A 20,541-nucleotide genomic window follows, 5' to 3' on the forward strand; every position below is an offset into this window, starting at 1 on the left:
TTCGTGTTTATGTATCACTTGACTGAATGCGTTTTTAAAATGTACTGAGTTTAAGGTATCGAGCGGATTTCGCTACTTGCCGGCTGGTGTGACGACCCACGGAGTAAACCGGCCGAGGCCATCAGGCCTTAATGGGGGCTCGAATCAGTTTCACTGCTTTCCCTGGGCATGCATTTGCAAAATACGAAGCACGGTGATGAAAGCGTCGCTGGTCTCGATCTCGTGCTCCATGAGAACAAGCTGGGCGTCGGCGCCGCTCTCGGTAGTGTACTGCGCGAAATGCGAGCAATGAAATCAAAATTACCACAATGACGGATAGGCGATCACGCTCTTCAGAGCCCAGGTTTTGTATAATCTCTTGGTTCTGACACTTCCGTGAACGACATCACAACTGGCATACCAAAAAAGATTCGTAGGAATCCAGCAGCTGCAGGTCCTCGTAGCCATAAACCGCCTTCACCTAATAAAAGTTCAGTGCCGCAGCATGGCTGGATGATGGCGTACCTTCGATAGCGATATCTCAACCGGAGCCTCGTCGCTTTCCACTCGCAGCGTCTGAGCGCCCTTTGAAGCAAATAACAAGCATAAAACGCACCCGCAGGCGGCAATCCATCTTGTAACGAGCTTTCTTGAACTCCCCCTTGGCGATGTCGACGCGGGTACACGCCAGGTACCGCTGTGCTCGAGAGGCGAAAATGCCGACCTACACACTCAAAACACACATCATGACCCACATACCAGCTGCTTAAGCTCCTCCTTTCGGTACGCAGTATCGTGCAGGCCCGTATACGAACTGGGAGCCTGCTAAAAGGTTACAATCGAGGCGAATGCAAAGCCTACCTCCTCGCGCTCAACGGTAGGAATGCAGCTGCTAAAAAGGCAGTTAACAGTGTCAGTCACGCTGGAAAAACAACGCTCCTTGCAATCTCCCATTGTGGCGGCTTTACGTGAAGGGCAAGGTAACGGGTGTAGAGTAGCGTGGGAATCCGCGACCATGAACGACGTGACGTACGCGCGTTGTACCACAACATCAACAGACGCGTGGCATATGGGATCCGGGATACGTGAAAAAGTATCTGCCTTGCTGAGTTCACTTATTCGGTTTGTGGAAGTCGTCTGATTAGAGACGCCACTCTGACGTAGACAAGCCGACGTGCTTCAGTGACACACAGACCACAAACCACAACACGAGCCATTTCTATAGCACAACGATTAAAAGATGATTGGCGAAACTTAGACGGTAAATTCGGCCGTGTTTCCCCGGTTGACGAAGAAAGTTCCCCGGGACTCTCCAAGACCTCGAGCTCGGGTCGCCAGCAAAGTGGCCGCGCAGACTCGCAGCGGCCACACCACCTGAATTGGTATTAACAACACAGTGTCTATACAATCTGCAGTTGTTGCTTGTTGCTGCTTTTGACGAGCAAGGAACTTTGACAGCGAAAATTGTACGCACGCGGCGAAAGACGCGAAAAAGCACAGCTCATCCGCGCTCCCGTTTTCCCTTAAGCATGGGTCGCGGAAACTGGTTCCGCGCAGCCACAATATATACACATCACGTTATTCGGGACCTACACATCGTTCCCTCACAACTACCGGCAGCCGTGGCAAAGCTCACGGAACTGCACTTAGAAACAGCCGGTGTGCGCTCACAGTACATCCCTGAGCTTAATAGCGTACAGACGAATCGCGATAGACAGCGCGACGCGAAACGGCGCTACATACATGTACCATACTGCCTGCATGACATGCTGAAAAAATGAGGTTGCCGTGGAAAACGGGGAGGCGAATTGGCACCGTGACATGCGTCGTGCTGGTTGCAGAGCGACAGAATGAGTGTGTGAAGCAGCAGAAAACTCGCCGCAAAGAGAAAACGAAAGTCACGCAGCGCATGCTCAACTGCGTGTCAAACTACGAACGAGGCTCACTGTGGAAGAGATGGGTGAAGACTGAGGAACACAGAAACGCCTTACCTAGAGATATATACCGGCACCTGGTGGCATTCGACATCACGGAGTTAGACGTGGAGATCAGGAAAGACATCCACCGCACGTTCCCGCAGCACACCGTGTTCAGAGACGCTAAATACGCGCAAGATGCGTTGTTCAACGTCTTGAAGGCGTATGCGCTCTACAACCCGGACGTCGGTTAGTCTCCCATACGTATACAACTCTTAACTGCATCTAGGTTACTGCCAGGGAATGTCGTTCATCGCCGGAATGCTTGTGCTCTACATGAACGAGGAGGATGCCTTCTTCACCATGGTACCGACACGCGTTACCCATGATTCATCGTACCTCAGGTGGGAGTCATGGAGAAAAACGACGCCAAGAGGCTATTCCTGCCACAAATGCCGCTACTCGTCAGGTACTGCTCCGTCCTGGACGACTACGTCAGGCGCAAAATGCGCAAGCTCTACCGCCACTTGCGGACACAGGACATCGACACCGCCATCATCGCGACGCAGTGGTTCCTGACCATGTTCACGTACAGCTTCACCCTCGACGCGGCAGCGCTGCTGTGGGACGTGATACTCGCCAGGGACGGCAACTTCGTAGTGCCCATCGCCATCGTCATACTCAAGCTGCTGGAGGTAGGCGCAGACTAAGCGCAACAACGCAACAACGCGCAGCACAAGCTGATACACGCCAACCAGGACGAAATACAGGACATGATGAAAAACCTCACGCCACACCTCTCGGCACGCGCAATCATACACGAACTCGACAAACACAAGTACGAGCACAGGGCGACACGGCTTCTGAAAAATTATGACGCCGTGTAATCAATGCTTCGTAAGCGCAGTCAGCAGCTCAGAAACCTCGGTGTGGTCGTTAACGTAGTACTTCGCCTTGCTCGGCTTCATACCCACGGTAACAGAAATGAAGCTCCGCGACTTATCGTCGGATGTCGGGGAGCCATCGCCCTTCTTCGACCATTGCGACATCGTCTCCAACGCCTTGAACGTGTCCTCGTCAGACCTGTGGTCGCCGATGCACAGCACGAAGTCCAAGTCGCCATGCAACGCCGAATAGCGCTTCGCAACGTTCAGCAGCGCGCTGCCTTTGCACACGCCCTTCAGACGCACCATCACGTTCCACTTGCACAGCTGAACCTCAACAGGATACTTGGACATCGCACACTTCAACACCGTGTACAGCTCACCGGACTGCGTGGCGCCGAACTCGGGGTCGGAGTGGTGGTACTGGAACACCACCACCGCGTCCATCACCTCGACGTAGCTCCCGGGCGTGCGGTGCGCGTACTGCTCCATTATCTGAACCACGAGCTCCTTCCACTCCTCGTTGAACGTCTCCAGCATGCAGCACCACTCGTTACCGGTGAGGCACGGCACCTTGTAGTACAGACCGTACCCCGCGCACAGGCCCAGCTTCGGCTGATCGGGGAACCACAACTTCTCCATGCACTCGCGACCTCGCCCGCTTATCACCACAATGATGTTCAGAGGGTCTTCGGCCAGCGTACGGATGCTCTTCACGTTGCACTCGAGCGGCGAAATGCCCATGCGGATGCTTCTCTCGCAGTCCTGGGGAGAGCGCGGAGGGGTGTCCCACAGACTAGCGGACAAAGTGCCCTCGCAATCCAAAAATATCAGACGACGACGCGCCGCATCGTAGCTGTTGAGCACATAATCTATGCTCAGATGTTGGAAAGTATTGGCCACAGAATACGTCTTCAAGGTCTTGCCGAAGCCCCAGGTGAGGTGAAGCATGTCTTGGCGCTTGCGTGCGAAGAACAACTCACGAATGAATTGGTCGGCCCAACTTACAGTGTCGCTGCTCACGATGTACTCGAAGTCGCGGCGGCACACTTCCACGCGCTCCTCCGACTTGGACGACATCGCCGTGCGCATGGCGTCGACCACGCTCTCGATGTGCCACGGGTTCACGCGCATCGCAGACAGCAGCATCTTGCTGAAGCCCACGAACTCGCTCAATATGGCGCACGCGGGCTTGCCCTGGCGGCAGTAGATGTACTCCAACGCACGCATGTTGATACCGCCGCGAATCGACGCGTCCAGGAAGCAGTCCGCAGACACAAACAGCGCGTACTTGCGCTCAATGGAGACGTTGAATTCGAGCACCACGTGGGTACCGCCGAAATCCGCGTTAATGCTGTCCACGATGGACTGCAAACGCTCCGTAGTGTCACGCCGACACTCCCACAGAGTGTCCTTCGCGCACACGTACTGCACCAGCAGCGCCTTGTTGCGGGCAGAAGGACACTGCTCCAGGAACAGACGGAACGCCTTCAACTTCAAGTACAAACCGGACAGACGGATGTCACGGTCTAACGAGCCAAACACGAAACGGTCGGGCCACTGCTCGCGGAAAGATTCAACCAGCGCCGGAACGCCATTACGCTCCTCCAGCATGGTTGCCAGTAAGTCGGGCTGGATGTGACTATGGGACAGCAGGATCATCACCTCTCGACCATTGTACTCAATGTCGAGCATGCCACCCGGCTTGGAACTGTGGTCCAAACCGAGCAAACGCTTGCAGCACGTCAAAAAGTGCCGGGCGTAGTCGTAAAACTGGAAGCCAATCAGGTCGGCGCACAACATGCTGCGCAAAATAATCTCACGCACCGCAAGACATATGAACAGGCTGCACGGAGGAAACATGGCGTGCATGAAAATACCAATATTGGCGCGCTTTATTCGGCGCGTGATGAAATGGGGAACCATCAGCAGCTTGTAATCGTGGATCCAGAAGAAGTCGCCTTCGGACGCGTTTATGGCAGCAGCGGTCGCATACTGGCGGTTCACGCTGACGTACGATTTCCACAGGTCCCAACGGAACTCGCGTTGCTTGTTCACATCCCACAGACCGATGTTGTAAAACAGGTTCCACAGGTGCTCCTTACAGAACCTCAGTGACTCGTTCAGCTCGGCAGGCGGCACGAACACCGGGATGCAGTCGTGTTCGAGCAGCAGCATGCGTATCTCTTCCTTTTCATCGTCGGTGAAATGGTCACCGCCGGCGTCCTTGTCGGGCTCCCGACGCTCAGACGCAGGAGGGGGGTCCACGCCGTCACCGTCATCGCCAGCACTCTCAGGAGTTATCAAGCACGCGCCTATGAAACGCATCTTATTGCGGCAACGGTTACGCGTCTTCCACAGTGTGGTGGTCAGCGGAGTGTTCGACTGACGAATGGAAAACGAACCATCCGCGCCACGCTTTATCTGAATGGGAAGACGAGAAGTGACGAAGTACACTGTGAGGTTAGGGTCCACGTCGAGACCGCGCAAAGCCTCGATCACCTGCAGCGGATTCTTGCTGTCGATATTGTTCTCAACTGCCACCGGAGCACCCTGCTCATCACCCGAGGTGATCAGTTTCGCGCACTGGTCGCGGTAGTAGCCGTCGTCATCCTCAACCAGCATCTCGTTGCCAGTGGGATTCACGAACCTCGCGGATTCCTCGTGCCACCTCAAGAACTCCCCCAAATCATTCAGCACGGCGTACCGGTATTCCCTCCGCTTGTTCAGCGGCAAGTGCGCAGGAGCGCGGGAATTCCACACATCGTCCACAGTGGCGCTCTGAAGCAGCTCGTGGCACGCGCCAAAGTCCCAGTCGCCCAGAGCGCTGTGGTCGCCGACGACAACCAGACGCTGCCCGAATTCTAGCCCCGCACGGCAGCGGAAGTGGACGCCTGTGAAGAACACCATAGTTGCCCACGCGGTGACGGCCGCTGTGAAACTAGCTCACAGATGGCTACCACCAATGGAGCAACTTTGACGGCTCCCCGTGAAGGCGGAGGACTCCGAGACGCGGAGAACTCAACAACGCGCAAATTAACGCGGCATCGAGGACTAGCTGACGTAGGTATCTACACTGCACATAATCAACTCGGGATGCGATACGCCAATCAAGCGGAGCACGGCCACGCCGGGGTGTATCTTAAAAAACTCGGCGGACAGTCAGCATACGCAACAGATGTGTAGAGGCGGATTTTGCGCCTCTAGAAAAACATGAAAAAATCTCAACATTAAAATAAACGGGACTCATTAAAACGACCGGCAGGCGGTTCAGAAGGCAGCGGAAGTTTACACAGTCGAACACAGCCGCCCGATCGCCGGTCCAATTCGCACACTCAACACACAGTCAACACAAAATGTTTATGTTTTACATAACTTTTAAAAGCGGATGTGCTGACGCGGCTGAATTTGGCGCTTCACCTAGCACGCCCCTGGACCTTCTCGAACGAGTAACTAATCGATACGCGGTGTTTTACCAAACGCGCCCGGTAGCGGTACTCACGTCGAATCGCATACAGCAGCTTGCTGGTCGCGGACAACTCGGGTTGCGGTAAACGCTGCTCCTCCTTAACGGGCTCGGGCGCCTTCTTCGCACCCTTGCGCTTGCCGCTTCGTTCCTGCACAGCTTTTTTCACCGGCTCAGCCGCCTTAGGCGGCGCCTTCCCACGTGCTACACCTTTAGACTTTTTAGACGCCTTTTTAGAAGCCGGAGCCTTGGGCACAGCAGTGGGCGACACTATCGACATGAGAGTCCCCAGCAGCCCCTCCACGGTCAGTTTACTCGGGTCGGTGCTGCCGTCCAACGCTATGCCCAGACTAGGCAGCGCTTTGCTCAACGCGTCTCCCGCTGAAAACACATTAAGACGCATAAAATCAACACCTCTGTAGCAGCACGGATGGCCGAGCGGTCAAAGGCGCCAGACTCAAGTTCTGGTGGGCGAGAGTCCTCGTGGGTTCAAATCCCACTTCGTGCAAACTTTTGCACTTCAAAGGAACGCAGCGCTCGTCATGTACACTCAACAGGGTTATGATATGGATACTTACGCTTGATATCCGTCGGTTTTCTTTCTGGGGTTACCGGAGTCGGCGTGGCCTCTGATGACGACACGGACTCTTCGACAGGCAGTGGCGTAGAGGGCGCAGCAGGCGTCTCTGCAGCGGGTTCCGCCGGCGGAGCTGGAGCTGCAGTAGTTTCCAGTTCGGCTTCAGGGGGCGGGGATGCAGCAGGTTCCGGAGCAGCAACCTCCGCGACGGGCAGCGGAGCGCAATGCGATTGTACATCGCCGAATTTCAACGGAGCATCGCTATCACTAGGGTTCTGCGAATATTGCAATATTGCGTAGCACATCTCGTGCTGACGGTCCATTTCGGACGCCGGAACCACCTGAATCTGCACAGGGTTGTAACCCTTGCGCAGCATGAGATCCTGCGCCACCAGCATCGCCTGCGATACAGTGAGTTCGATCAACCTAAAACACAACCTCGTGAAGCGGAGAAATGTCCATGTTGAAGGTCAGCAGAGAAAACAAGAACAGACACAGCGACTCGAAGTCGAGCTCCTCGTAACGAAGGCAGCAGTCCTCGAACAGGTTCAAGTAATACAGCTTAGACGAGTGCACGGATGCAGAGATCTCGCCGTACGAACGGGCGCCCATAGAAGGGTTCGCTGCAAAGGCCGACGACGAAGGGGAACCTGAGGCAATTTTGGAAGACCGCTGTGCAGAGGCCTTCGTGTTAGTCGCACCATCCGCACCTTTCGCGGAACTGGAGAATGTTGACATCTCATCCAACACGTCGCAGTAGTAGCCGACGAGATGGTAGTTGTCAGACATCGTTTTCGCAAGCACGTTCTTCACGTAAAACTCCAAGCAGTGACTGATGTGCTCGCTGCGGGGAGCGTCCAGCTTCAGAAGCTCACCGTCACTCATAAGACGGTGCGCAAAAGCGTATGACGCGCCCGTGAGAATCAGGTTACGGTGCTCAATGAGGTGGAATTTCACCAACACGTGGTCAAGCACCTGGTTGAAGTGAGGGTAGTCCAGGCCCACGAAACCCAAGCCGCACACCAGCTGAACAGCATCCAGCGGCACGTTGTCGAACGATCTCGCCAGAACCGTCAGCAGCAACCGAGAAAAGTGGCTGCTGGACTCGAAGTTGAATTCCAACTTCACCAGCACGCACAGCAGACACAGCGCACAGGTCGCTGATAACGTCTCGACAGCCTCGGTCAAAATCATCAGCACCTTACGCAAAGGCAGCATATCCAGCGCCGAGGCGTTCTTGAAGCAAGACAGCAATAACACGAGCTCACTGCTGGCCAGGCTCGAAAGCACGTTCACCGTGTTGAAACCGCTGTTTACATGGCGAGCGACGTAATCGCCGGACAACACGCCAGACGAGCTTCCGAAGTAAAACACGTGTATCAGGTCACTCGCGTCGGAGTAGTTCTTCAGGTACTCCTGGCAAAGAACGGCGCACAGGGGTCGTAAAAACTGCTCGGCCTTGAGGTAAAAGAGCACACGCAACAGCGACACGATGGTTATGTCGCTGATGGGAGGCATACCCTCCTCCGCATAGCTGAGGATGCGTTCACGGCGCTCTTTCAGCGTCGTCGGGTCGGCGGACTCGGATCCCAGAAAACACGGCAGCGACATGTACGCCCACAAACCGCCTCGGTTCAGCGGCTTGTCAACGAAGCTCTTCAGTATCGACGTCGACACCTGATTTAATGTTGTAGGGCAGGTCATGTGTTTACGGAACGCCAACGCCAACCCGCTCGCCAGAACCTCAGCCTTCGTATTTACCTTGCCCGTAGGCGGCGCACCCCCTGTGTATTGAATTAAAGCGATGAATCCTGGGGGCGCAAAGAGGTATATGGAAACGCATCTTTCAGATATAGCTCCACACAATCATTTCGCCTCACCGGCGATTGCAACGATCATCGGGATGTGGTTCGTCGCAGTCACAAACAACATGGACGGGGCAGCAGGGCGAAACATATAAGCAGTTCCACCGACACTCACAAATAGACACTACGGGTAAGTACACGGCCACATGGTGGCTGATAAAATGCTCGAACAATTACCTTTAAGCGCCGAATCAAAGTTGTGTCTCACAACTTCGTACATCAGGCCCTTTTTCTCTAAACGTAGAACCAGCATGTGGCGACCCTCGGGTGCAGGCGACTCTTTTACCAAATCCACCAAGTTGCCGGGTATGTTCGGGCATGTTGTAAACGTGCAGCTCGAGAAAACGTCGTTTAGAAAACCCACAAGAACCTGGTGCTACGCCGCAATTACAAAAATGCTCAAAACCACAAACCGTGTAAGTGCGCGGCAGCTTAGGCTGCGCCTTGCCTTTTGCGCCGCCGGAAGCATCGGATGCGGCAGTTGCGCTAGCAGTAGTTGCGGTGTTGCCGGTACCCGCGGAGCTAGTAGAACCGCGCTCGGCCGCTGCCATCGTGCAAGGGGGACACAACGGTAAATAATTACGAAAATCACAAATACTACTGCATCCGACAGATCCTTAACGCTCTGTCGGTTCAAAGAGGATAACTATGTGAACGTCACCGCCGGGAATCTACTCGGATCTTTCAAAGCGGACACGGTAACACTGCCACATGATATCCACGAAAAATAATGAATAAGACGTTCCGATGTAGAGATACCATAAATTGCCAAGCTCAGAAAACAGATAGCATCTATGTCTTTTTGCGAAGGCAAAGACAATAAAAATTCAAATAGAACCGAAATCTGGCAACGGTATCCAATAGTAACGAGGCGACTTAGGAATGCAAGAACGAAAATTCTTATCGATTAGATACAATGAACACTATAATGCGGTGTTGTAAGGTTAGAGCCGTTACTTAGGCACCGTAACAGCGGCACTGCGACCCAAGTAGACGCCAAAGACGAGACGTCGTGGAGGCATCAGCAAAAACTCATGACCGTTGCCGCCGACATTGCGCAAAACACACATATATTATAGGTCTATCGTATAGCATATTCTGTGCTGATAATGATACCTAGGGAACACATTAGACAAGGAAGACACGTCGCCGCAACGACGCTGAAATGACATACAACACGACGACACATTTGACACTAACAATAAACACAAACTCTAACGGCATTTAGTGCTGTATATAGATTGTCGTGAGTGCGGACGATGGCGGTAGAGGGGAAACCGCGAGTCTCACGGCATACACATCACCAAAAAGGTAGACAAATAACATTGCGATTCGCTAGGGATAATATGCCCCGCAAAATAGCTAAATCGGTGTATGAATATGACTTGTGTGCCATTGAGGGTAATTGGTGAATGCGAGCGGTATCATACAGAATCACCGACCAACACCTACTACAAACACAAACCGCATAAAAACATCCCACGCAGACAGTCACATTCCTGGGTATCCATAGGCACTCAGGGTTGTAGCTATATATTAAACGGCGAATTCGGCTGGTGGATGTTGTTTGTGCACTGGGCTGTGCGCGAGCTATAAAACGCATTCCTGGCGAACGTACACAAACCTGATGTGTAGCCTATTCGGTGCCCTACGATTGCTCATGCCTAGTAGAAATTTAGGATAACGCAGAGCATTGCTTTCAATCTCGCCCAGTACGCCGAGGAATCCGACAGTCGTACGACGCGGCAAGCGGAAGAACACAATCATAGTGACTCACGCCATTCATGTAACATTGCGAATATGGTAGACACATTCGACAGTGTGAGAGTGCACTTGAAGATGTCAGTTGCCAACGACCGAGTCAAGGAAGACGCAAAAGCTCTTGGTGTGACGGCGGTGGTCCTGGCAGCAGGAAGCTGTGACAACCTGCTTCCACTGACAAACGCAACACCAAAGGCTCTAATCAAAGTAGGGCATAGATCCCTCATATGCGGCACCATTGACAACCTCGTTGCAGCCGGAATATACACAATCCACATCATCGTCAGCGTAGACGACCAGAAGTGCATCGAAGACCACGTGCGGTCGGAGTTCGCAGCAGAGGGGACTTATGGGACGCGCAACGGCGGAAACGACAAACTTGATATATCGCTGCACCCCATAGTGGACAGAGATGAACTCATCTCAACAACAACCGACGTGCTCAGGTACGCATCGGAGCTGATGGAGACGGACTTTATGGTTGTTCCCTGCGACCTGTTCGGCACCTTAAACATTCGCGGCCTCGTGGAAAGCCATCTGTCAACCAAAAGACTATGCACGGTTGCGCTTCTCGAGGAGAAATCCAATCCGCAGGAGACCAAAAAAACCAAGCAGACGCCAGATGACCAAATCGCTCCAGGAGGAGACCCTGTGAAGGGATGGGGGTACAAATACAGGGTCATGGCCACCATGGACGCGGATAACTCGCAATTGCTGGGAATAGCGGATCTGCTCACCATCAACAGCGGGGAGACCTACGCCGTTGACAAGTGGACTGCAAGGAGGCACCCAAGGTGCGTCATTAGAAACGACCTATACGATGCGCACATATACGTGTTCTCGAAACATATACGCGCCATCGCTGAGCTTCCGTGCATGGAGCACACGTCCATCAGGGTAGGACAGGTTTGAATCCTAGACACCGCCTGCAGCTCGACCTTATCCCGCACATTGTGAAGATGCAAGAGGTACCAGATGCCGCAACGTGGCCCTCTCGCGAAACAACGAGCAACGGAACACAGGAGGAAAGGGTTTATGTCAAGGACATCGAGCAAAATGATGCCAGCGACGCCATGCGGGTCTTCCACTACATGGACATCGGGGACTCAACGAAGTGCGGCAGGGTCAACAGCCTGGAGGCGCTCATGAACGTTAACATGCAGAAGGCTGTCGAAGGCGCGCAAAAACAAGCTGGACAGGCGGCGCAGGCGGCCGGCGTGAAGGTGGGCTCTCATGCACACATCCTATCAAAACGCAGATGCGCGATGTCATTATCGCAACGGGATGCAACATAGGCGAGGGGACGAATGCGAGGGGATGCGTTATGGGTACGTAAAGAACACGCTACGTGTCAGACGAAACTCAGGTGAAAACGTGACCATCGGCAAAAACTGCAAGCTCTCCAAGTGTGTCATCATGAACGACGTCACACTCCAGGATAACGTAAACCTAGACAGGTGTATCATCGGACAGGGCGCAACCGTGTCCACCAAAGCGACGGTAAGAAGAGCGTTCGCGATGTTATATAGACACGCAGCTGAAGCACGTAGTAGTCGCGCCTGACCACACCGTCCCGAACAACACACGCGTAGAACGCGACTTCCTGCCCTCGTTCATAGACCAATGAGGAAGCAAATCACCGCAACACATTAACACAGTTATTAATTGCGACGTGCGCGCGCATTGTCGCTCCTAGGAATCCAGCAATCGGTCACGCGCCGAGGAAGGCGTTGCCGCCGTGGGGGGTAGCATTGCGTACACTGCAACAAATTCAAGCCGAACCACGCTCAAGCATTTTCGAAAAACGGTTAATCCGCATACGATTCACAAATGGCGGGCGGAGATTACGACGCCGAACCGCCGCGAAGGTACGCCTCGGACGGAAGAAGGGAATCCGACTCACGGCACGAATACAGCAGGGATTCCCACCGCCATGACAGCAGGCGGGACCACCGCTCCAGGTATAGCCGCAGAAGCAGGTCGAGGAGCAGAGACAGGAGAAGCCCGCCGCGAAGAAGCTCACACCGCGATAGGTCCAGGTACTCGCGTGGCAGGGATGACAGGCCGCGGCGATACGATAGGCACGAGCCCGAAAGCAAGGATGCTCATCAGGAAAGACATGAGGAAGATGCTGACGCATTGGCGCTGAACCCGAACTTGTCGCCCAGCCATGCCAGGTCCAGGGCAGCGGAGCGACGCAGGAGGAAGGCGCAGGCGGATTGCATCAGGCGTGCGGGAGGTTTCCAGAAGCTCGCCGACCAAGAAGGACACGAAACGGTGCGACTATTCTGGGACGGCTTCCAGTGGGTCGCAAAGACGGGGCAGGCCGCGCTCATGATGAACACCGACTCGGCGTACATGAACTCAACCAGGAAGTTGAGGAGGCTCTACTTCGGAAATTTGCCGTTGGCCTCGGGGCTAACGGAAAATGCATTCCAAAACATTGTATGGAATGAAATGAGGACGCGCAACTTCTGCAATGACCCCAACGTATCACCCGTACTCTATGTCTGGTTCGCCAAGGACAAGGGCAACTACGGGTTCGTTGAGTTCGCCACGGTCGAAGAGACTGAGAGGGCGCTCACCATGGATGGCATGAACTGTATGGGAGCGCAGTTGCGTGTCTCGAGGCCCAACGATTACTCGACCTCCGGCGCCAAGCAGCCCATACCCGGGATGCAGACGCAAAACATTATACCTCCGGACGCGTTCAAGGGCAGCTGCCTTAAGGTAGCGCAGATAGTGCTGCCGGAAAGCGTGCAGAAGGAAATCGAATACTTGGACGTCCTCGACGACGTCAGGGAGGCATTCGAAAAACACGGGAAAATCAAAACCTGCGCCATAGTCACCCCCAGGCACAAGGACATCGCCCCCAACCTCAAGCCGGGAGACGTCATCGTCGAGTTCGTGGATCGCGAATCGCTGCTTGCCTGCGTACAAAACATGCAACATCGCAAATACGAAAAGAGGGAAATACAATTTGTCCCGATGGAAGACGAGGACTACAAGCACGTGGCAGAGCCACTCATCCTGGATCTCGAGGCTCTGGAACGTGAGGCCGAGTGATTTGGCAAAATCAACGCTCTACGGTGCCGTTAGGCACTGTATGTGCTACGGCTGTCAGAAGACAATGCGCCGCCACGAGATAGTAACTTGTGCCATAATTAAGCTACGTGCCACAGTAAGCCATGCGCCATGCTTCGTTGGATTGATTAGTCGGGTTTGTGACAACCTTACATAGCGTATATTTTGCATTGGTGTTGCAGCCGCTACGTCAGTGGCGGCCTCGGCCGCGGCTGGGTCGTCCTGTGCGCTTGAACTTCCGGTGGTGATTGAACTTCTTCGGCCTGGGCACATGTGACGCTACACCGGGTCAAAACTAACGGGTTAACCAGATACTTCTTCATGCTATCGCTGCAGAACACGCAGCCCTCCAGCGGAGTGCCGTCCTTCAGCTCGAACTTAGCGTAGTGGCTGCCGCACGTCTCGCACTCCGAGTCGGGAACGATTGAGATTTCTGATCAACCGGTTTACACGTAAAAGGCGCGTTAAACGTACTCTTGGCATTGTCTGAGACGTGCAGTTTGTACGCGCAGACGGTGCAGAAGAACCTCCAGTTGGGTGCGCCATTAATGACGTCCAGGACCAACTTCCCCTCACATTCCTCGGGGCAGCACGTCAGAACCACAGACCTAGGACCATTCGCACATGTAGGGTGCGCACAATCGATGCAGTTCATGCCTGAAAAAAGTTGTTGGCGCCGCTGAGGGGCTAACCTTTTTTGCCGAAATCCTCGAAGGGGGGGTCGTTGTAGCACAGCGGACACAGCGAGAAAGCGCGGCTGCGACTCTGGAATTGGACCAACTCGAAGTTGTCCAGAGGGCACTTCAGACCCTTGTACAAGCGGATGGTGCCGCCGCTTGGCAGCGAGTACTCTCGCGAGCAGTTCCTGCAAAACAGACGCATCGGCGCCTTGTTAAGGAACAGCATGTAACGGTTGCAGATGCCGCAGCGACTCATGGGCGTCCCAAAATTTTCCACGCGAGTGAAATGGGTCTCAAACAGAGAGTTCATCAACTCGATCTGACGCACGTGCGTGACATTGCGAAGTTAACCAACCTTGCTCGTGTAATACTCGAATTTCAGACGGAACATGCGGCAGACATGGCGAATCACATCGGCGCATTCGGCCTTGCCTAAGGGCGATTGAACAGTGCAGAATCACGCTACCAACCTTCGGCGATCATGTTGCAGTAACTCTCGATGGTGGCACGCACGCTCGGAAGCACGAGCTCGGGGTCTATCTGCATGTAGCCGTCCAGTAGCGATTTGCCGAGCTTAGTGGGCTCAACTTGACGGTTACCGACCAGCTTCACGAAGTTACGAGCTATGATGTTGTGAACGTGGGTGGCCATGGAGGCGTCAGTGCCGATGCCCTTCTTCTCCATGGAGTCAAGCAAATCGGACTCCGACAGCAGCGGTGGAGGTGACGTGACGCCTTCCTGTGACACGTGTAGCGTTAACGAAATGCTAAAACGGCTTACCTCTATGCTGAAGTTCGCCACCTCGCACTTGTCGCCCTTGGCAAGCGACACCGTGCTCACTACATTATCATCCGATGAAGGCGATACGATGGTGTAGCCGCGTTCCAGCTTCCTAGACGTGCTGAACTGGAACAACTCATCGTTCACGTTAATAGTGTACGTAGTGGTCTCCACCTTGCATGGCCCGGCAATCGACGCCAGGAAGTGACGAACGATCAGGTCATACAAACGCCAGTCGTCGCCGGTCAACACGCCCTGAGATACGAGACGCACGGGAGTTATAGGAGGGTGGTCTCCGGCGTCACGCCCACCGTGAGGTCCCAACGGAGTGCCAGACTGAACATTGGTGAAAGCACAACGGTAGCGCAAACCTTCATGAGAGTTTCCACCAAATTGCCGTACTCAGGAGTTGATCGGCATTTGCGCACCAGATCTTCCCAGTTGAACGAAGTAGGGTAGCTGTCAGTCTCAGTCCTGGGGTACGAAGTGTAACCAGACAAATACAGGTGCTCAGCGGTGTGCATGGCACGCTGCGGCCCCATGCCCAAACGCGATGACGCTTCCTTCAGCATGGTCACAGTATTCAGCGCCTTTGGTGGAGAGTGGCTTGACTTTTTCACGCTCACGGCGGTGACCTTGCCGTGAGTGGCGTCCCGTAACTGCTCAAGTGTCACGGACGGATGAATGCCACATACCGCCTTGTGAAAAATCTGGATTACAGACTTGTCGAACACGTGACCTCGAGACCACGTGAGCCGTACCCTTGTACCTTTGCACAACGCCTCTCCGGTGAGCTTGTGCATGGATCAGAACAACGCATTCACAGACATACCTTGTAATACGGCTCAGGCTGGAACCTCAGTATCGCGTTGTAGCGGTCAACGCAAAAGAATAGCGTAGGGGTCTGGCACGGGCCATACGATATGCAGGACGAGTCCAAATCGCCATACTTCTCCTGCAGACAGTTAGGGTCAGATGCACCCAACTACCTGGAAGAACTTCGTCTGGTAACGCGTGAATGCGCAGCCCACTCGCAGGTCGATTATCTGCCGGGCGTGTACTGCGTCAGACTCAAGCTTGTTAGGCGCGCCTAAGCTGCCCATTGCGCGCAGAATATCATCTTTGCTCAGAGCAGAGAATCTGGCGCGGTAAATCTGACCGCGGAGTGTACGCCTCAAAGAAATGAACCAACCTGCTTACGGCCCAAATCAACCAGATGCGGACGGCATATGCCGATGACCTCGAAGGCGATGTTCTCCCCTTCCCTGTCATTGTCTAGGCATAACAGCAGGTAGCTGCAGCCCTTAGCTTCGTAAGCCAGGTGCTGCGGAATGTGATTCTCGGGAGTCGCCTCCTCAAACACAATATCCGCATCAAACAAATCCAACGGGTCAGTTGACGACCAGTTGTTGTAGCGCGAAGCGAAGGCCGCGGAGTAGACATGACCTGCTGTCGAAGTCACCACGAAGTCGGCCGCTGAAGACAAGAAGCGACCTCGACATTCCCATGTCATGCAAGCGTTCGATTTCTGATCAATGATTAGTTTCGTAACATATTTAATATCGTGCATATCTTATGAGAATTCCGTGCAAAAAAGATAACGCCATTCGACATGAAACAAATAAAAGGCAGTCAACGCAATTAAGCAGAATCCGATATGCATGAAAAATGCCTACAACACTGCGCCATTAAACGTTATCATACAACGCACTGAGCAGATGGCCAGCTTGCAATAGAGTACATTCCAAAGGCGATAAGAATACGGAATATATGCTGCTCCCAGGTGAGCGGAGAAGACCAGAGCACGTCGGCTGTCACGTAATACTTACCCCTTTGCGTTTACGCAGAGAATCGCCGTCGGTGCACAGACTGCTGGCAAGCACCTCGGCAATCTTGGGCTTCTCAGCCACTACCAATACCTTAGGTATAGCCATGGCGACTGATACTGGGCAACCTGCTGGCTGATAGCTTCGGGCGAATCAGACCATTTTGTATACAACAGTACAAACAAATTGTGAGGTGTCGGCTAAGATTGCCAGTTTTTAACCGGGATTTGAACTCGTAGACAAACACGATACGGGGCGTCTTTCGACACGCCACCGTTTTTTACAAAAGGCGCAAATGCCAAAAATAGTAGTGTACGAATAACCTACAACACGCAGGGCCTTGTGCCAAACTGATGTGCGCTAACGAGGAACAAGCGAGCAAGCTGCAACGGTGCACATCCTAAGGCGACTACCATACAGGGCAATAAAGACGAAAAGCGCCACCTTCTACAGCATTCTTTCGTAAACGTGCCTGGTGATTTTGTTTTTAATAAGAACGCGTCATTTTATTACAGTAGGCAGTGGTAAACCAACGCCCTTGGGCATTCATGACGCTCATGGAACACACATATCGTGTGACCGTAGCGCGCTACACAGTCGAACAATAGACAGAATCGGCGTATATATATTTGTTAGAGGCGTGCGTTGAGCGATGTATGGCTCAAACAGAGTCTGTTAAAATACAGTAGTCGAACTTACTGGTCACTTGCAACGAGTAGCTTGCCCAAGCTTATTGCATTGCTAAAAATGTCTATCCTATAGGACTTGCAACTACACTACATATGTTACAAAGATGACGGACGGCTTTCTGGACATAGACACGCGAACACAAATACCGCGGTACGTTTATTGCCACATTACGCTCAACAATACCCTGGATAATGCTAATATACGGCGGCAGGTTGTGCAATTACGAAATGCTGAGGAATCGTATCGGAAGCACGGTTCGAGTGGTGGGAAGGATCATCTCCATTGACAAGAATAACCTTGTCATACAAACGCCAGATGGTTTGTCATAGTCCCAACGTTTGAACAAATACTGACAGGAGCTAAAGTGCTATGCGCCCTTAACCAACAGTCGAACTTCCAAACCATGCAGGTTGTGGAGATATATGCTGTCGTAAGTCCCTATTCACTGTTAGACATGTTCTGTAGGTGCTTCTAGACACAAGGCAAAGAGGCAACACCATATATCTCCAGCAATACGGGCAGATGCACAAGTGGGACGACTCGACTAACATGGAGCATTTGAATGCCGCCATAGTTCTTACCAATCATCCAAGAATTGCCAAATATCTGAAGTACCCCGGTGATCACACCGCTGCATATCAATAATCGCAACGAACATAACCGCAATAAGTGGCGAAGGCAACACGGCACAGCACCGATTCCTCTGGTGGACAAACAAATGAATAATGAAGTTGCTTATCGTAAATTGAATGTAGTATTGGAGACGTGCACTTTATCATGCCACCCATTCAGAACATAGGGGCGACGAAAACTTATGTACGGTCATCTTTCCAACAATATTTTGGGGATTTAATTACAGCAGCAGGAATCTATAAACGTTATGTCTTATCTTATGACCTGGTTAACTGCGTCGAATAGTATTATAGACGGTACCGCGGCATCTCAGAACGCATAGAAGCCCATAAACAACGGGAAGATATCCGAGAAACGGATGAAATGGTGATGATGGGGGTGGAATCCACAGATGATTATTGTTCTGTCAATGACGCTCGCTTCTAGACAAGATGGATAACATCAGTTACGATCAACGACAGCACAACGTGAAACCAGCAGACAACGCCAACACCGTGCGCAGGTAGCCAGGACACTATGTGCGTAAAGTGGAATCTCAAACACGCAATATATTTCAGGGTACCACTCAAACTGTAAAGAGGAGGCATGAAATGATGATTGGCTCTACTACATTTACATGCCTTTGTTGCGATATTAAAACCCTACGCGTTCTACGACAAGCCAGGGTATGTTCCTGGGCTGATGACGGAGTAGCGGTCAATGTGACTCTCCTCGGGAATTCTGTCACCGACGAGATTACTCGGGGATCTACCGGAATGCACAGGCGAGCTGGCAAATGCGGCACGTATTTTAGTCATTATTGCGCGGAACTTCTCGGGAAATATGGCCCGCATGACAAACAAGGATGCTAGAATAATCAAACCGATGACTACAACACGTATCCATATCATGCATCTGTCCTGGTCGCACAGTCTGCCGCAGTTGGTGCACTTGAAGCGGCATTTGCCGATGACGTAGGAGTGCATCTGATCGTTGCCGCCGACTGCAACTTGTTTGCCGTCCTTGCCGTAGTACTTGCCACAGGCATTGCAGTTGCATTCGCATTCGCAGGTGCAGGTGTCTTTAGTGGATTTGCTACATATCCCTCGTTGGCCGTTAAATACGCCGCCCCTTTTTTGGTCGCATAAGATTCTGGGGCACTGATTTCCACACTTGCATAAGCACTCGCATAAGCCTGCTCGCTTATCTATACCCATTTTTTCGCACATGCATGTGACTTTGGAGCAATCACCGGGCGTTTGTTGGCACTTGCCTCTGGGGCAGTTCGTGTCATGTATTTCCTCGCTGTCGCAATCCCCATGCTCACCACATGTGGTGTCGGGATTACACCACCTACAGCACTGACAATTCACTCCGTTGCATCCACAGTTACAGAGATTGCATATACATTCCTCACCCGGTTCTAGATTTTTGCATCTTTTTTGGCACATATCGCATGGTTTATCTTGATCAGTGCACCGCTTGTTTTGCTTAAACGCCCCTTCACATCCACATCCACAGATACTACATTTGCATTTTTCGCCAACTTTCACACTTTTGCACAATGATACACAGCTCGGACAACCGGAATCCTTGCACTGCTTGCCTTCCTTAATAGCCGACTTACATCCGCAGTTACAATCATTACATTCGCATTCCTGCTTTTCTTTGCACTTCTTTATCTCGCAACGTTTGCAATCCTTAGGACAGCATAGACTTCCTTCTTTTACATGGCATGGTTGACCACATCCACAGCACGACGTCGACCCCTCCATCTCCGCCATCCTCCCCTGACTTCATTCACACGCCATCCAGCGCAACAGGTAATACTTTTCAAGGTTCGGCCATATGTGAAACATCTCAGTTATACAGCGATTTGATTCGCACGTGCAAAGCGCTGTATATCTATTACCTTTGCAAGTGTGGTCGGATATCCCGCAACGCCGACACGCTGCGAGAGTCCACAACCACGCCACTCGTTGACGATTCAAATTTTACGCATAATTGTTATTATGTTATACATAGATATGTGTCGTCCAACCACACAGGACAAACCACCACAATCATTTTCCATTCATCATGCGATGGCTGAGCTACAACCTGCCACGCTATTCATAAACTGCCGTGTTTTTGTGCTAGCTATCGTAAGATACTAGATGTAAAATGGATATAACAAGTGTCACGGTGGAATCCACGTGATTACTTGCCAACGTTCTTAACACGTCGATCAGTGTCGTGGCCAGGACATGAGTGACATTTCGCCAATGTTCTAGTTTGCCTCTGGTATCGCCAGCATTACAAAAGTGTGGGTAATAAATTATTGGCATCCGGTGTTAAGATAGTACCCATTTAACGCCGATGTGTGTAACCAAACACCTTGTATCCTAGCCAACGCGACACACCGCCTCTGACTCCAACCAC

The 20,541-nt window shown here is 52.6% G+C and overlaps 11 protein-coding genes across 11 annotated transcripts; 6 read left to right on the top strand and 5 right to left on the bottom strand.

The window, feature by feature from the left end:
- Positions 1–150: 150 nt before the first annotated feature.
- BBBOND_0212150 (hypothetical protein, conserved) lies at positions 151–933 on the bottom strand (the record flags this gene model as incomplete). Its single annotated transcript, XM_012912805.1, has 7 exons — positions 151–270; positions 305–364; positions 401–460; positions 505–555; positions 596–703; positions 739–801; positions 841–933. 7 exons carry the CDS (start codon positions 931–933, stop codon positions 151–153), a joined length of 555 nt encoding a protein of 184 aa, XP_012768259.1.
- Positions 934–1,756: 823 nt separating this feature from the next.
- BBBOND_0212160 (TBC domain containing protein, putative) lies at positions 1,757–2,605 on the top strand (the record flags this gene model as incomplete). Its single annotated transcript, XM_012912806.1, has 3 exons — positions 1,757–2,144; positions 2,185–2,261; positions 2,300–2,605. 3 exons carry the CDS (start codon positions 1,757–1,759, stop codon positions 2,603–2,605), a joined length of 771 nt encoding a protein of 256 aa, XP_012768260.1.
- A 177-nt stretch (positions 2,606–2,782) lies between these two features.
- On the bottom strand, positions 2,783–5,689 carry BBBOND_0212170 (trehalose-6-phosphate synthase domain containing protein, putative; the record flags this gene model as incomplete). Its single annotated transcript, XM_012912807.1, has 1 exon — positions 2,783–5,689. One exon carries the CDS (start codon positions 5,687–5,689, stop codon positions 2,783–2,785), a length of 2,907 nt encoding a protein of 968 aa, XP_012768261.1.
- A 42-nt stretch (positions 5,690–5,731) lies between these two features.
- Positions 5,732–5,965, top strand: BBBOND_0212180 (hypothetical protein; the record flags this gene model as incomplete). The annotated part of the gene is made up of 1 exon (XM_012912808.1): positions 5,732–5,965. The coding sequence occupies one exon, from the start codon at positions 5,732–5,734 to the stop codon at positions 5,963–5,965; it is 234 nt and encodes a 77-aa protein (XP_012768262.1).
- Positions 5,966–6,195: 230 nt separating this feature from the next.
- On the bottom strand, positions 6,196–9,238 carry BBBOND_0212190 (hypothetical protein, conserved; the record flags this gene model as incomplete). The annotated part of the gene is made up of 5 exons (XM_012912809.1): positions 6,196–6,626; positions 6,824–7,223; positions 7,261–8,633; positions 8,865–9,063; positions 9,101–9,238. 5 exons carry the CDS (start codon positions 9,236–9,238, stop codon positions 6,196–6,198), a joined length of 2,541 nt encoding a protein of 846 aa, XP_012768263.1.
- Positions 9,239–10,487: 1,249 nt separating this feature from the next.
- Positions 10,488–12,075, top strand: BBBOND_0212200 (SUGAR-1-PHOSPHATE GUANYL TRANSFERASE,putative; the record flags this gene model as incomplete). Its single annotated transcript, XM_012912810.1, has 5 exons — positions 10,488–11,345; positions 11,381–11,671; positions 11,707–11,776; positions 11,815–11,948; positions 11,986–12,075. The coding sequence occupies 5 exons, from the start codon at positions 10,488–10,490 to the stop codon at positions 12,073–12,075; spliced, it is 1,443 nt and encodes a 480-aa protein (XP_012768264.1).
- A 203-nt stretch (positions 12,076–12,278) lies between these two features.
- Positions 12,279–13,514, top strand: BBBOND_0212210 (Splicing factor U2af, large subunit; the record flags this gene model as incomplete). The annotated part of the gene is made up of 1 exon (XM_012912811.1): positions 12,279–13,514. The coding sequence occupies one exon, from the start codon at positions 12,279–12,281 to the stop codon at positions 13,512–13,514; it is 1,236 nt and encodes a 411-aa protein (XP_012768265.1).
- Positions 13,515–13,717: 203 nt separating this feature from the next.
- Positions 13,718–16,926, bottom strand: BBBOND_0212220 (DNA topoisomerase, putative; the record flags this gene model as incomplete). The annotated part of the gene is made up of 11 exons (XM_012912812.1): positions 13,718–13,965; positions 14,007–14,189; positions 14,225–14,531; positions 14,568–14,644; positions 14,683–14,950; positions 14,993–15,328; positions 15,364–15,786; positions 15,825–15,947; positions 15,982–16,146; positions 16,185–16,520; positions 16,822–16,926. The coding sequence occupies 11 exons, from the start codon at positions 16,924–16,926 to the stop codon at positions 13,718–13,720; spliced, it is 2,571 nt and encodes an 856-aa protein (XP_012768266.1).
- A 685-nt stretch (positions 16,927–17,611) lies between these two features.
- Positions 17,612–17,794, top strand: BBBOND_0212230 (hypothetical protein; the record flags this gene model as incomplete). Its single annotated transcript, XM_012912813.1, has 1 exon — positions 17,612–17,794. One exon carries the CDS (start codon positions 17,612–17,614, stop codon positions 17,792–17,794), a length of 183 nt encoding a protein of 60 aa, XP_012768267.1.
- Positions 17,795–17,911: 117 nt separating this feature from the next.
- BBBOND_0212240 (hypothetical protein) lies at positions 17,912–18,153 on the top strand (the record flags this gene model as incomplete). Its single annotated transcript, XM_012912814.1, has 2 exons — positions 17,912–17,938; positions 17,974–18,153. The coding sequence occupies 2 exons, from the start codon at positions 17,912–17,914 to the stop codon at positions 18,151–18,153; spliced, it is 207 nt and encodes a 68-aa protein (XP_012768268.1).
- Positions 18,154–18,791: 638 nt separating this feature from the next.
- Positions 18,792–19,904, bottom strand: BBBOND_0212250 (hypothetical protein; the record flags this gene model as incomplete). The annotated part of the gene is made up of 1 exon (XM_012912815.1): positions 18,792–19,904. One exon carries the CDS (start codon positions 19,902–19,904, stop codon positions 18,792–18,794), a length of 1,113 nt encoding a protein of 370 aa, XP_012768269.1.
- Positions 19,905–20,541: the final 637 nt, after the last annotated feature.

This window comes from Babesia bigemina (assembly GCF_000981445.1).
Source record: "Babesia bigemina genome assembly Bbig001, chromosome : II".
NCBI lineage: Eukaryota > Apicomplexa > Aconoidasida > Piroplasmida > Babesiidae > Babesia > Babesia bigemina.